The following is a 12,925-nucleotide window of genomic DNA, read 5'->3' as shown; positions in this document are numbered from 1 at the left end:
GACCAGAGAGAGAGCGGGAGAGGGAGAGAGAGAGAGACCAGAGAGAGGGAGAGACCAGAGAGAGGGAGAGACCAGAGAGAGGGAGAGACCAGAGAGAGGGAGAGACCAGAACGAGGGGGAGACCAGAGAGAGGGAGAGACCAGAGAAAGGGAGAGACCAGAGAGAGGGAGAGACCAGGGAGAGGGAGAGACCAGAGAGAGGGAGAGACCAGAGAGGGGGAGAGACCAGAGAGGTGGAGAGACCAGAGAGAGGGAGTGACCAGAGAGAGGGAGAGACCAGAGAGAGGGAGAGAGAGAGGGAGAGACCAGAGAGAGAGAGAGAGAGAGAGAGGGAGAGAGAGAGAGACCAGAGAGAGGGAGAGACAGAGAGAGGGAGAGACCAGAGAGAGGGGGAGACCAGAGAGAGGGAGAGACCAGAGAGAGGGAGAGACCAGAGAGAGGGAAAGACCCGAGAGAGGGGGAGACCCGAGAGAGGGGGAGACCAGAGAGAGGGGGAGACCAGAGAGAGGGAGAGACCAGAGAGAGGGAAAGACCCGAGAGAGGGGGAGACCCGAGAGAGGGGGAGACCAGAGAGAGGGGGAGACCAGAGAGCGGGAGAGACCAGAGAGGGGGAGAGACCAGAGAGAGGGGGAGACCAGAGAGAGGGAGAGACCAGAGAAAGGGAGATACCAGAGAGAGGGAGAGACCAGAGAGAGGGAGTGACCAGAGAGAGGGGGAGACCAGAGAGAGGGGGAGACCAGAGAAAGGGAGAGACCAGAGAGAGGGAGAGACCAGAGAGAGGGAGAGACCAGAGAGCGGGGGAGACCAGAGAGCGGGGGAGACCAGAGAGCGGGAAAGACCAGAGAGAGGGGGAGTCCCGAGAGAAGGAGAGACCAGAGAGAGGGAGAGACCAGAGAGCGGGAGAGACCAGAGAGAGGGAGAGACCAGAGAGAGGGAGAGACCAGAGAGAGGGAGGGACCAGAGAGAGGGGGAGACCAGAGAGAGGGAGTGACCAGAGAGAGGGGGAGACCAGAGTGAGGGAGTGACCAGAGACCGGGAAAGACCAGAGAGAGGGGGAGACCCGAGAGAGGGGGAGACCCGTGAGAGGGGGAGACCAGAGAGCGGGAGAGACCAGAGAGGGGGAGAGACCAGAGAGGGGGAGACCAGAGAGAGGGAGAGACCAGAGAGAGGGAGATACCAGAGAGAGGGAGATACCAGAGAGAGGGAGTGACCAGAGAGAGCGGGAGACCAGAGAGAGGGGGAGACCAGAGAAAGGGAGAGACCAGAGAGAGGGAGAGACCAGAGAGAGGGAGAGACCAGAGAGAGGGGGAGACCAGAGAGCGGGAGAGACCAGAGAGAGGGGGAGACCAGAGAGAGGGAGTGACCAGAGAGTGGGAAAGACCAGAGAGAGGGGGAGACCAGAGAGAGGGGGAGACCAGAGAGAAGGGGAGACCAGAGAAAGGGAGAGACCAGAGAGGGAGAGACCAGAGAGAGGGAGAGACCAGAGAGCGGGGGAGACCAGAGAGCGGGGGAGACCAGAGAGCGGGAAAGACCAGAGAGAGGGGGAGTCCCGAGAGAAGGAGAGACCAGAGAGAGGGAGAGACCAGAGAGCGGGAGAGACCAGAGAGAGTGAGAGACCAGAGAGAGGGAGAGACCAGAGAGAGGGAGGGACCAGAGAGAAGGGGAGACCAGAGAGAGGGAGTGACCAGAGAGAGGGGGAGACCAGAGTGAGGGAGTGACCAGAGACCGGGAAAGACCAGAGAGAGGGGGAGACCCGAGAGAATGAGAGACCAGAGAGAGGGAGAGACCAGAGAGAGGGAAAGACCCGAGAGAGGGGGAGACCCGAGAGAGGGGGAGACCAGAGAGAGGGGGAGACCAGAGAGCGAGAGCAGAAGGCCAGAATATCTCTGGTATCTACAGGCTGTTTCTTATCTACGTGTAAGGGCTCAGACACACCAATAGCGTTTGGAGACTGCGAGTACTTAGCACCTCCGAAGGTAATTATCGCACCGATTTTACTTGTAGAATCTTGTGCAAAATGTTGGCAGTCAAACGTCTACAGCTGGTAGTCCCTAAAACTCAGCGCGCTGAATGATTGGCTCACGAATGCTCGATCCGCATTGGGTGGGATGTGTGCTATGCCCGAACTGCATGCGGTATTCTCCATAAGGAAACAGTTATTGTATATTATCTAAGTATAAGTAACTGTACGCAGGTGTACACACTGCGGTTGACCTGTGTTTATAGTACACGTCAGAACTTACTTAGGATGTTCCGATCACACTTGAGATTGAGTTTTGTGGTTTGGATTTGACTTTTGAGAGTGTATAGTGTAAGCATTTTTGAAAGATTTGGTTAGGCTGCGGGCTGGCTACGATACCCTAGCAGCTTTTCTACCATATAGCCTGGGATGGAAATGTTCCCTTCATCCATTCTAAATCTAAAAATGCCAAGGAACGAACTGAAAAGGACACCCACTATGACAGCTCTGTGACCTTTGACCCCCCTCAGTTCTAACGCTCATTGCTGACCCGTAACAGTGTGATTAGCAGGGTGGAAATAACTACATTCCCCACTGGTGCTAATTGATACTGTGATGCTAATTGATACTGTAATGCTAATTGATACTGTAATGTTAATTGATACTGTGATGCTAATTGATACTGTAATGTTAATTGATACTGTAATGTTAATGTTACTGTAATGTGAATTGATACTGTAATGTTAATGTTACTGTAATGTTAATTTATACTGTAATGTTAATTGATACTGTAATGTTTATTGATACTGTAATGTTAATTGATACTGTAATGTTAATGTTACTGTAATGTTAATTGATACTGTAATGTTAATTGATACTGTAATGTTAATGTTACTGTAATGTTAATTGATACTGTAATGTTAATTGTTACTGTAATGTTAATTGATACTGTAATGTTAATGTCACAGATTGGGGAAATATTGCCACTGTCATTGCCACTGCCACTGTCACTGTTGATACTGTTTTGTTCATAACTCCAGACTTTAATTCACTAGTTGTGTTAGACAACAGTAGACAACAAGCACTGCAGGACATCACATGCAAGGGGCCAATATAGCTCAGTGGAGGCTGCTGAGGGGAGGACAGCTCATAATAATGTCTGGAATGGAGTCAATGGAATGGTACCAAGCATATGGTTTCCATGTGGCTGATACCATTCCGTTGACTCCATTCCAGCCGTTACTATGTGGCGTTCTCCCTCAGCAGCCTCCACTGCTCAAGTGTCTTTGTATTTTGGCACTGCTCAATTCACTAAGGGGGACAGATCCCTCAGTTTTGATCACGGAGCTGCCCAGTCACATCTGTGTTGTTGTAACCATGTACACCATGTAAAATAAGACATATATTAAGCATATTACACCAGTACAGAACAGCTTTCTATTGGGACGAGAACCAGATCAGACCTGCCCTCTCCATTTTTTAAAATCTCTTTTTGACATTCTCTCGCTCTCTTTTGGTTCCTGCTGTCTCTTCCCTTCTCTCTGATCCTGCTCTCTCTTCCCCCCTCTCTCTCTCTCTCTCTTCCCCTCTTCCCCTCTCTTTCTCTCTCTCTCTCTTGGTTCTTGCTCTCTCTTCCCCTCTCCCTCTCTCTCTCTCTTCCCCTCTCTCTCTCTCTCTCTCTCTCTCTTCCCCTTTCTCCCTTTCTCCCTCTCTCTCTGTTCTTGCTCTCTCTTCCCCTCTCTCTCTCTTTCTCCCTCTCTCTCTGTTCTTGCTCTCTCTTCCCCTCTCTCTCTTTCTCTCTCTCTCTCTCTCTCTCTGTTCTTGCTGTCTTTTCCCTTCTCTCTCCTCCCCCTTTCTGAGAATCAGATGCCTTTCAGTATGGCAGACCTGGCTGTGGAGAGTTCAGCCAAGTAAGAGATGTCTGTCCTGGAGAAGAGAAGAGAAGGGGGAAGAAGGGGAATGGATGGTGGCAGATGCCTGAGCGATCCGTCAGATGATACACAACAGATGGCTCAATATTCTGCCGTCTGTTTTAAAGAACCACACCGACCGACGAGGGCAGGCCACGGGGGGGGTTTTGGGGGCAGCAAGGCAACTCGATGGATAGGACTCGCACACACACGCACACACACACACGCACACACAGAACACTCTTTGTACAATGAGAAAAACCTAGGATTCCTTATGTCCTTGTTCTGAGTCTCTTTATGGATATTACACATGGCTCTTTATTTCCTCTGCTTCTGTGCAGGTAAATTCATTAAAGACATGCTCAGGAACTTTGGCGACTACTAAGTATTTGAAACCTCCCGTTTCGGGCTGGATTTGCCAATGAGTACGGACGGTTACATGCACACAATAATGCGATTATCATGGATAGTTTAATTAAAAACGTTTACATGCTTTGCAAGAAGAACGATTCCCCTTAATAATCCTGTTTCCATGGACACAGCTGAAATCAGGCTACCTGATGGCACTCTGATGAATGCAGAACATCAATAAGAATTATAGAATACTACCACATGTTATTATTGAGAAGCATATTCTGATTCTGAGTTAGGACATAAAGTTTGTATGTGAAAACCACTTCTAAGACATAGTTCAGTAGGTCAGTAGTTCAGTAGGTCAGTAGGTCAGTAACTCTGTAGTAGCTCAGTAGTTCAGTAGCTCTGTAGTTTAGTAGTTCAGTAGTTCAGTATTTCAGTAGCTGCTCAGTAGTTCAGTAGTTCAGTAGTTCAGTAGTTCAGTAACTCAGTAGTTCAGTAACTCAGTAGTTCAGTAGGTTAGTAGCTCAGTAGTTCAGTAGCCCAGTAGTTCAGTAGCTCAGTGGTTCAGTAGGTTAGTAGCTCAGTAGTTCAGTAGCTCAGTAAGTTAGTAGGTTAGTAGTTCAGTAGTTCAGTAACTCAGTAGCTCAATAGTTCAGTAACTCAGTTGTTCAGCAACTCAGTAGTTCTGTAACTCAGTAGTTCAGTAGTTCAATAACTCAGTAGTTCAGTAACTCAGTAGTTCAGTAACTCAGTAGTTCAGTAGTTCAGTAACTCAGGAGTTCAGTAACTCAGTAGTTCAGTAACTCAGTAGTTCAGTAGCTCAGTAGTTCAGTAACTCAGTAGTTCAGTCACTCAGTAGCACAGTAGTTCAGTAACTCAGTAGTTCAGTAACTCAGTAGTTCAGTAACTCAGTAGTTCAGTAGTTCAGTAACTCGGTAGTTCAGTAGTTCAGTAGCTCAGTAACTCAGTAGTTCAGTAGTTCAATAACTCAGTAGTTCAGTAACTCAGTAGTTCAGTAACTCAGTAGTTCAGTAGTTCAGTAACTCAGGAGTTCAGTAACTCAGTAGTTCAGTAACTCAGTAGTTCAGTAGCTCAGTAGTTCAGTAACTCAGTAGTTCAGTCGCTCAGTAGCACAGTAGTTTAGTAGCTCAGTAGTTCAGTAACTCAGTAGTTCAGTAACTCAGTAGTTCAGTAGTTCAGTAACTCAGTAGTTCAGTAGCTCAGTAGTTCAGTAACTCAGTAGTTCAGTAACTCAGTAGTTCAGTAGCTCAGTAACTCAGTAGTTCAGTAGCTCAGTAACTCAGTAATTCAGTAGTTCAGTAGCTCAGTAGTTCAGTAACTCAGTAGTTCAGTAACTCAGTAGTTCAGTAACTCAGTAGTTCAGTAACTCGGTATTTCAGTAGCTCAGTAACTCAGTAGTTCAGTAGTTCAGTTGTTCAGTAACTCAGTAGTTCAGTAACTCAGTAGTTCAGTCGCTTAGTAGCACAGTAGTTCAGTAGCTCAGTAGTTCAGTAACTCAGTAGTTCAGTAACTCAGTTGTTCAGTAACTCAGTAGTTCAGTAACTCAGTAGTTCAGTAGCTCAGTTGCTTAGGGTGAAGGGATTCACAGCCATGGCCTCTATAGGCGTGTTACAGGACCCGGATAAGAACCTATAACCTATAACCCTGTGATGTCATCTGCACTGGCAGCAGTTGACATGTTTACAGGTTACCATCCACATTTGTGAGCTTGCAGGACAGAGGCCTGCTGTGCCGCCGGCTAGGTGGTCACATGAACAATCAACTAGCTCTCACTGTATCACGTCAGAATTATATGTTCGTCCATGTTTGTCAAACGTCCAATTTTTTAGTTGTTGCAAACATCAAAACTTTAGAATCAGAGGGCAGATGCTTACGCCCGTCCACAATCCCCGTCCACAGCACCCTGGCAGAATAGAAACCTACTTAAAGGTAACAGAGCTCACGGTTGCCCCCTAGTGGCTGGTTTCCACATCATCTCCCGACGTCCTCAGACATGGATGGACGTTGAATACTGACTTGTATCACAGGGGACCTGGCTGTATAACAGTCTGTTCTCACATGTGCAAACATACACTACACACACACCTGAGCACACACGCCCGAATACACACACACACTCATACACACACACACACACACCCGAGCACACGCGCCCGAATACACGCACACACACACACATACACACACACGCACACGCACACACACCCGAGCACACACGCCCGAATACACACACACACACACACACACACACACACACACACACACACACACACACCCAAATACACACACACACACACACACACACACATGCTTTCCTACATGTCTGCTGCTCTGTGGATGTGGCAGCGTGTGGAGTGTGTTTCTGCTGCTCTGTGGATGTGGCAGCGTGTGGAGTGTGTGTGGCGTGTCACCAGCCTTGGCGTGTTCCCTACGTCATGCTCTAGTTTGTTTACTGACTAACTGGCTGACTGGTTTTCAGTGCCCCATTCCCGTGTCCTTTCTGTCGGTCGGTCTGCTGTGTTGCTGTTTTGCTGTGCTCCCTGCCAAACTCTGTTTGTTTATGTGCTTGTTTGCAGTGCCTACAGCCATGCAAGGAACTGTGGGAGACCAGAAGAGACCTGTCTCAGAAACCATGCGAGGTAAGCACCCTCCCCTCCCCTTTTCTCCTCTCCTCTCCCCTCCTCTCCTCACATCTCCCCTCCCCTCTCCTCTCCCCTCCTCTCTCCTCCCCTCCTCTCTCTCCTCTCCTTCCCTCCTCTCTCCTCCTCTCCCCTCTCCCCTCCTCTCTCCTCCCCTCCTCTCCTCTCTCCTCTCCTCTCACCCCCCCTCCCCTCCCCTCCTCTCTCCTCCTCTCTCCTTTCCTCTCCTCTCCCTGTACTGTGGTAGATCTGTTCAAGTACCCCTAAAGAAGTGTAGCTTAGTGAGTCCATATTTCTTGTTCCCAGGCCTAGAAACTGATTGGTATGGACAGTTCGTCCCGTCCATTAGACAACCTGAAGCTCAAAAAGTCTAAGTCTGTTAGTGTTTACCTGACAGAGAAACGAGCTCTCACCAAATAGGAGATGTTCAAATACCAGACATGAAGGTTGCTCCTTTCAGCTCCTCCACCCAGCCAGACTACTGTCCCTGTCTGCTCCTCCACCCAGCCAGACTACTGTCCCTGTCTGCTCCTTTCAGCTCCTCCCCCCAGCCAGACTACTGTCCCTGTCTGCTCCTTTCAGCTCCTCCACCCAGCCAGACTACTGTCCCTGTCTGCTCCTTTCAGCTCCTCCACCCAGCCAGACTACTGTCCCTGTCTGCTCCTCCACCCAGCCAGACTACTGTCCCTGTCTGCTCCTTTCAGCTCCTCCACCCAGCCAGACTACTGTCCCTGTCTGCTCCTTTCAGCTCCTCCACCCAGCCAGACTACTGTCCCTGTCTGCTCCTTTCATCTCCTCCACCCAGCCAGACTACTGTCCCTGTCTGCTCCTTTCAGCTCCTCCACCCAGCCAGACTACTGTCCCTGTCTGCTCCTTTCAGCTCCTCCACCCAGCCAGACTACTGTCCCTGTCTGCTCCTTTCAGCTCCTCCACCCAGCCAGACTACTGTCCCTGTCTGCTCCTTTCAGCTCCTCCACCCAGCCAGACTACTGTCCCTGTCTGCTCCTTTCAGCTCCTCCACCCAGCCAGACTACTGTCCCTGTCTGCTCCTTTCAGCTCCTCCACCAACCCAGCCAGACTACTGTCCCTGTCTGTTCCTTTCAGCTCCTCCACCCAGCCAGACTACTGTCCCTGTCTGCTCCTTTCAGCTCCTCCACCCACCCAGCCAGACTACTGTCCCTGTCTGTTCCTTTCAGCTCCTCCACCCAGCCAGACTACTGTCCCTGTCTGTTCCTTTCAGCTCCTCCACCCACCCAGCCAGACTACTGTCCCTGTCTGCTCCTTTCAGCTCCTCCACCCAGCCAGACTACTGTCCCTGTCTGCTCCTCCACCCAGCCAGACTACTGTCCCTGTCTGCTCCTCCACCCAGCCAGACTACTGTCCCTGTCAGCTCCTCCACCCAGCCAGACTACTGTCCCTGTCTGCTCCTCCAGCCAGCCAGACTACTGTCCCTGTCAGCTCCTCCACCCAGCCAGACTACTGTCCCTGTCTGCTCCTGTCTGCTCCTCCACCCACCCAGCCAGACTACTGTCCCTGTCTGCTCTATGGGCCCCTCTTTGCCTCTAGGAGGGTAGTGGTTATTGTTGAAGCGTAACCCTCCTCTGGTGTAGTTATGCTTTTTATCCCCGGATTTGAAGCGTGGGTCCTGGGCTGTCGGGGGAGTGATACTTACAGAGTTACAAAAGAACAGAGGAGAATTGAGGTCTATTAACTAAGCCTAGTGTTTACAGTCAAATGGTGTGTTACACACACACACACACACACACACACACACACACACACACACACACACTCACTCACTCACTCACTCACTCACTCACTCACTCACTCACTCACTCTCACACACTCACACACACACACTCACCCTCACACACACACACACACACACACACACACACACACACACACACACACACACACACACACACACACACACACTCAAAGGGAAGAGGCAGGGACGGCTCGTTTGGTGATGTTAAGAGCTGACATCTGTTCAGAGATTCAGTAGTGGACTTTACCTGCGGCAAGCACGTTAGCTCTATTCAAATAGATAAATAATAAATAAACTGTTAGGGTGTGCCTAACATAATATTTCTATGTTCAGTTCGGTTCCTGATGGCTGGTTTTTCGACGGGTGCTGTGTTCACCTGTGTGTAATATTTACGGTTGGTATTTTGGTCAAGTGTATTTGTTTACCTTGTGCCTTTATTTTTTCAGTAAAGTACGTTGCTCACTCATTTTGCTCTCCTGCGCCTGACTTCATGCACCAGCTACACTCACCTTCTGACAGTGTGTAAAGACCTGACAGGAAATGACTGGTCTTAGTATTAGTGACAGGAAATGACTGGTCTTAATATTAGTGACAGGAAATGACTGGTCTTAGTATTAGTGACAGGAAATGACTGGTCTTAGTATTAGTGATGGTAAATGACTGGTCTTAGTATTAGTGACAGGAAATGACTGGTCTTAGTATTAGTGACAGGAAATGACTGGTCTTAGTATTAGTGACGGTAAATGACTGGTCTTAGTATTAGTGACAGGAAATGACTGGTCTTAGTATTAGTGACAGGAAATGACTGGTCTTAGTATTAGTGACAGGAAATGACTGCTCTTAGTATTAGTGACAGGAAATGAATGGCCTTAGTATTAGTGACAGGAAATTACTGGTCTTAGTATTAGTGACAGGAAATTACTATCACTAATAGGAACCAGAGAACTGTTGAGTTAAATCGTTCTTGGAGATGTTTTGCCAATGAACAGTTTCCAGTTTCCAGTCCAGCCAGCCTCCTCCCCACTTATCACAGTCAGCCTCCTCCCCACTTATCACAGCCAGCCTCCTCCCCACTTATCACAGCCAGCCTCCTCCCCACTTCTCACAGCCAGCCTCCTCCCCACTTCTCACAGCCAGCCTCCTCCCCACTTCTCACAGCCAGCCTCCTCCCCACTTATCACAGCCAGCCTCCTCCCCACTTATCACAGCCAGCCTCCTCCCCACTTCTCACAACCAGCCTCCTCCCCACTTCTCACAGCCAGCCTCCTCCCCACCTCTCACAGCCAGCCTCCTCCCCACTTCTCACAGCCAGCCTCCTCCTCTCTCTCTCCTCACAGCCAGCCTCCTCCCCACTTATCACAGCCAGCCTCCTCCCCACTTATCACAGCCAGCCTCATCCCCACTTATCACAGCCAGCCTCCTCCCCACTTATCACAGCCAGCCTCCTCCCCACTTCTCACAGCCAGCCTCCTCCCCACTTCTCACAGCCACTCTCCTCCCCACCTCTCACAGCCAGCCTCCTCCCCACTTCTCACAGCCAGCCTCCTCCCCACCTCTCACAGCCAGCCTCTTCCCCACTTCTCACAGCCAGCCTCCTCCTCTCTCTCTCTCCTCACAGCCAGCCTCCTCCCCACTTATCACAGCCAGCCTCCTTCCTACTTATCACAGCCAGCCTCCTCTCCACTTATCACAGCCAGCCTCCTCCCCATTTCTCACAGCCAGCCTCCTCCCCGCTTATCACAGCCAGCCTCCTCCCCACTTATCACAGCCAGCCTCCTCCCCACTTATCACAGCCAGCCTCCTCCCCACTTATCACAGCCAGCCTCCTCCCCACTTCTCACAGCCAGCCTCCTCCCCACTTCTCACAGCCACTCTCCTTCCCACCTCTCACAGCCAGCCTCCTCCCCACTTCTCACAGCCAGCCTCCTCCCCACCTCTCACAGCCAGCCTCTTCCCTACTTCTCACAGACAGCCTCCTCCTCTCTCTCTCCTCACAGCCATCCTCCTCCCCACTTATCACAGCCAGCCTCCTCCCTACTTATCACAGCCAGCCTCCTCCCCACTTATCACAGCCAACCTCATCCCCACTTCTCACAGCCAGCCTCCTCCCCACTTATCACAGCCAGCCTCCTCCCCACTTCTCACAGCCACTCTCCTCCCCACCTCTCACAGCCACTCTCCTCCCCACTTCTCACAGCCAGCCTCCTCCCCACCTCTCACAGCCAGCCTCCTCCCCACTTCTCACAGCCAGTCTCCTCCCCACCTCTCACAGCCACTCTCCTCCCCACCTCTCACAGCCAGCCTCCTCCCCACTTCTCACAGCCAGCCTCCTCCCCACTTCTCACAGCCACTCTCCTCGCCACTTCTCACATCCACTCTCCTCCCCACCTCTCACAGCCAGCCTCCTCCCCACTTCTCACAGCCAGCCTTCTCCCCACCTCTCACAGCCATTCCCCCCCCACCTCTCACAGCCAGCCTCCTAACCCCCCTCACAGCCAGCCTCCTCCCCCCTCTCACAGCCAGCCTCCTCCCCACCTCTCACAGCCAGTCTCCCCCTCACAGCCAGCCCCCCCTTCTCACAGCCAGCCTCCTCCCCACCTTTCACAGCCATTCTCCCCCCCACCTCTCACAGCCAGCATCCTCCCCCCCTCTCACAGCCAGGTTCCCCCCCTTCTCACAGCCAGCCTCCTCCCCACCTTTCACAGCCATTCTCCCCCCCACCTCTCACAGCCAGCATCCTCCCCCCCTCTCACAGCCAGCTTCCCCCCCTTCTCACAGCCAGCCTCCTCCCCACCTCTCACAGCCATTCTCCCCCCCCACCTCTCACAGCCAGCATCCTCCCCCCCTCTCACAGCCAGCTTCCCCCCACCTCTCACAGCCAGCCTCCTCACCCCTCTCACACCCAGACTCCTCCTCTCTTTCTCCTCACAGCCAGACTCCCCCTCTCTCTCTCCTCACAACCAGACTCCTCCTCTCTCTCTCCTCACAGCCAGCCTCCTCAACCCTCTCACAGCCAGACTCCTCCTCGCTCTCTCCTCACAGCCAGACTCCTCCTCTCTCTCTCCTCACACCCAGACTCCTCCTCGCTCTCTCCTCACAGCCAGCCTCCTCACCCCTCTCACAGCCAGACTCCGCTCTCTCTCTTCACAGTGTGTGTGTGTGTGTGTGTGTGTGCGTGTGCATGTGCGTGTGTGCGCACGTGTGTGTGTTGCGTGTGTGTGTGCTTGTGCGTGTGTGTGTGTGTGTGTGTGTGTTGTGTGTGTCTGTGTGCGTCTGTGGGTGGTTGTGTGTATTAGTGAGTTATAGCCATTGGCAATAGGTGTGTGTTTGTGTGTATATACTGCCATACACAGAGGCCTGCCAAGGTGCTGGTGGTTCTCCATGTCTTTATGTTGCCAGTTTTCCCTGTTAGGTTTGTGTTTATACTGATCCTATATGGCAGAGACTGGCCATGGTGCTGAAGGGGACTGTCTGTGTGTGTCAGTGTGTTTGCATGCATACTTGAGTTGAATCCTTGCCAGTGTTCCATCCTGTAGGTTTGTTTGTGTGTATGTGGCCATATGCACGGCCTATCCAGTACCATGGTGGTTTTGGAGACTGTAAGAGACGAGACAGACAGCACCACACCAATATCAACTGTCTGTCTGTCTGTCTGTCTGTCTGTCTGAAATAGTCGTGTTATGGTTCCCTCAGGGTGTGGACTGGAAGGATGTCTTCAATACTCTGTTCATCTCTTTCTCTGTCTTTACTTGGACTTCACGTCCTCTGTCATTCTGTTTTTAACCTCTCCCAATAAAGTATGTCTGGAACATGTAGCCGGTAGTCTGGCTTGTCTGAAATCAACGGGACAGTCTATGTAGTTAATAAGAAACCAAACACTCAAACTCTCTTTCTCCTTTATCTCTCCCCCAATTTTTCCTCTCTCACTCCTCCCCCTGTCCCTCTCCATCCCTCCCTCCCTCCCTCCTCCTCCTGTCCCTCTCCCTCCCACCCTCCCTCACTCCTCCTACTGTCCCTCTCCATCCATCCCTCCCTCCTCCTACTGTCCCTCTCCATCCCTCCCTCCCTCACTCCTCCTACTGTCCCTCGCCCACCTCCCTCCCTCCCACCTCCCTCTGTCCCTCTCCCTCCCCCTCCCTCCCTCTTCCTCCTGTCCCTCGCCATCCCTCCCTCCCTCCCTCCCTCCTCCCCCTGTCCCTCTCCCCCCTCCCTCCCTCCTCCCCCTGTCCCTCTCCCTCCCTTCCTCTTCCTCCTGTCCCTCTCCATCC

General features: G+C 51.7%; 1 protein-coding gene across 1 annotated transcript in view; it reads left to right on the top strand.

Moving 5' to 3' along the window:
• Window positions 1-12,925, top strand: part of LOC139410276 (anosmin 1b) — a 147,251-nt gene that overhangs the window by 90,926 nt on the left and 43,400 nt on the right. The window contains exon 3 of the mRNA XM_071155759.1: window positions 6,824-6,886. Within this exon, the coding sequence (XP_071011860.1) occupies window positions 6,824-6,886 (63 nt within the window). The remainder of the gene's footprint in view (window positions 1-6,823; window positions 6,887-12,925) is intronic.

The sequence above is a fragment of the Oncorhynchus clarkii genome, chromosome 5 (assembly GCF_045791955.1).
Source record: "Oncorhynchus clarkii lewisi isolate Uvic-CL-2024 chromosome 5, UVic_Ocla_1.0, whole genome shotgun sequence".
NCBI lineage: Eukaryota > Metazoa > Chordata > Actinopteri > Salmoniformes > Salmonidae > Oncorhynchus > Oncorhynchus clarkii.
This window is presented reverse-complemented; position numbering and strand designations above follow the sequence as displayed.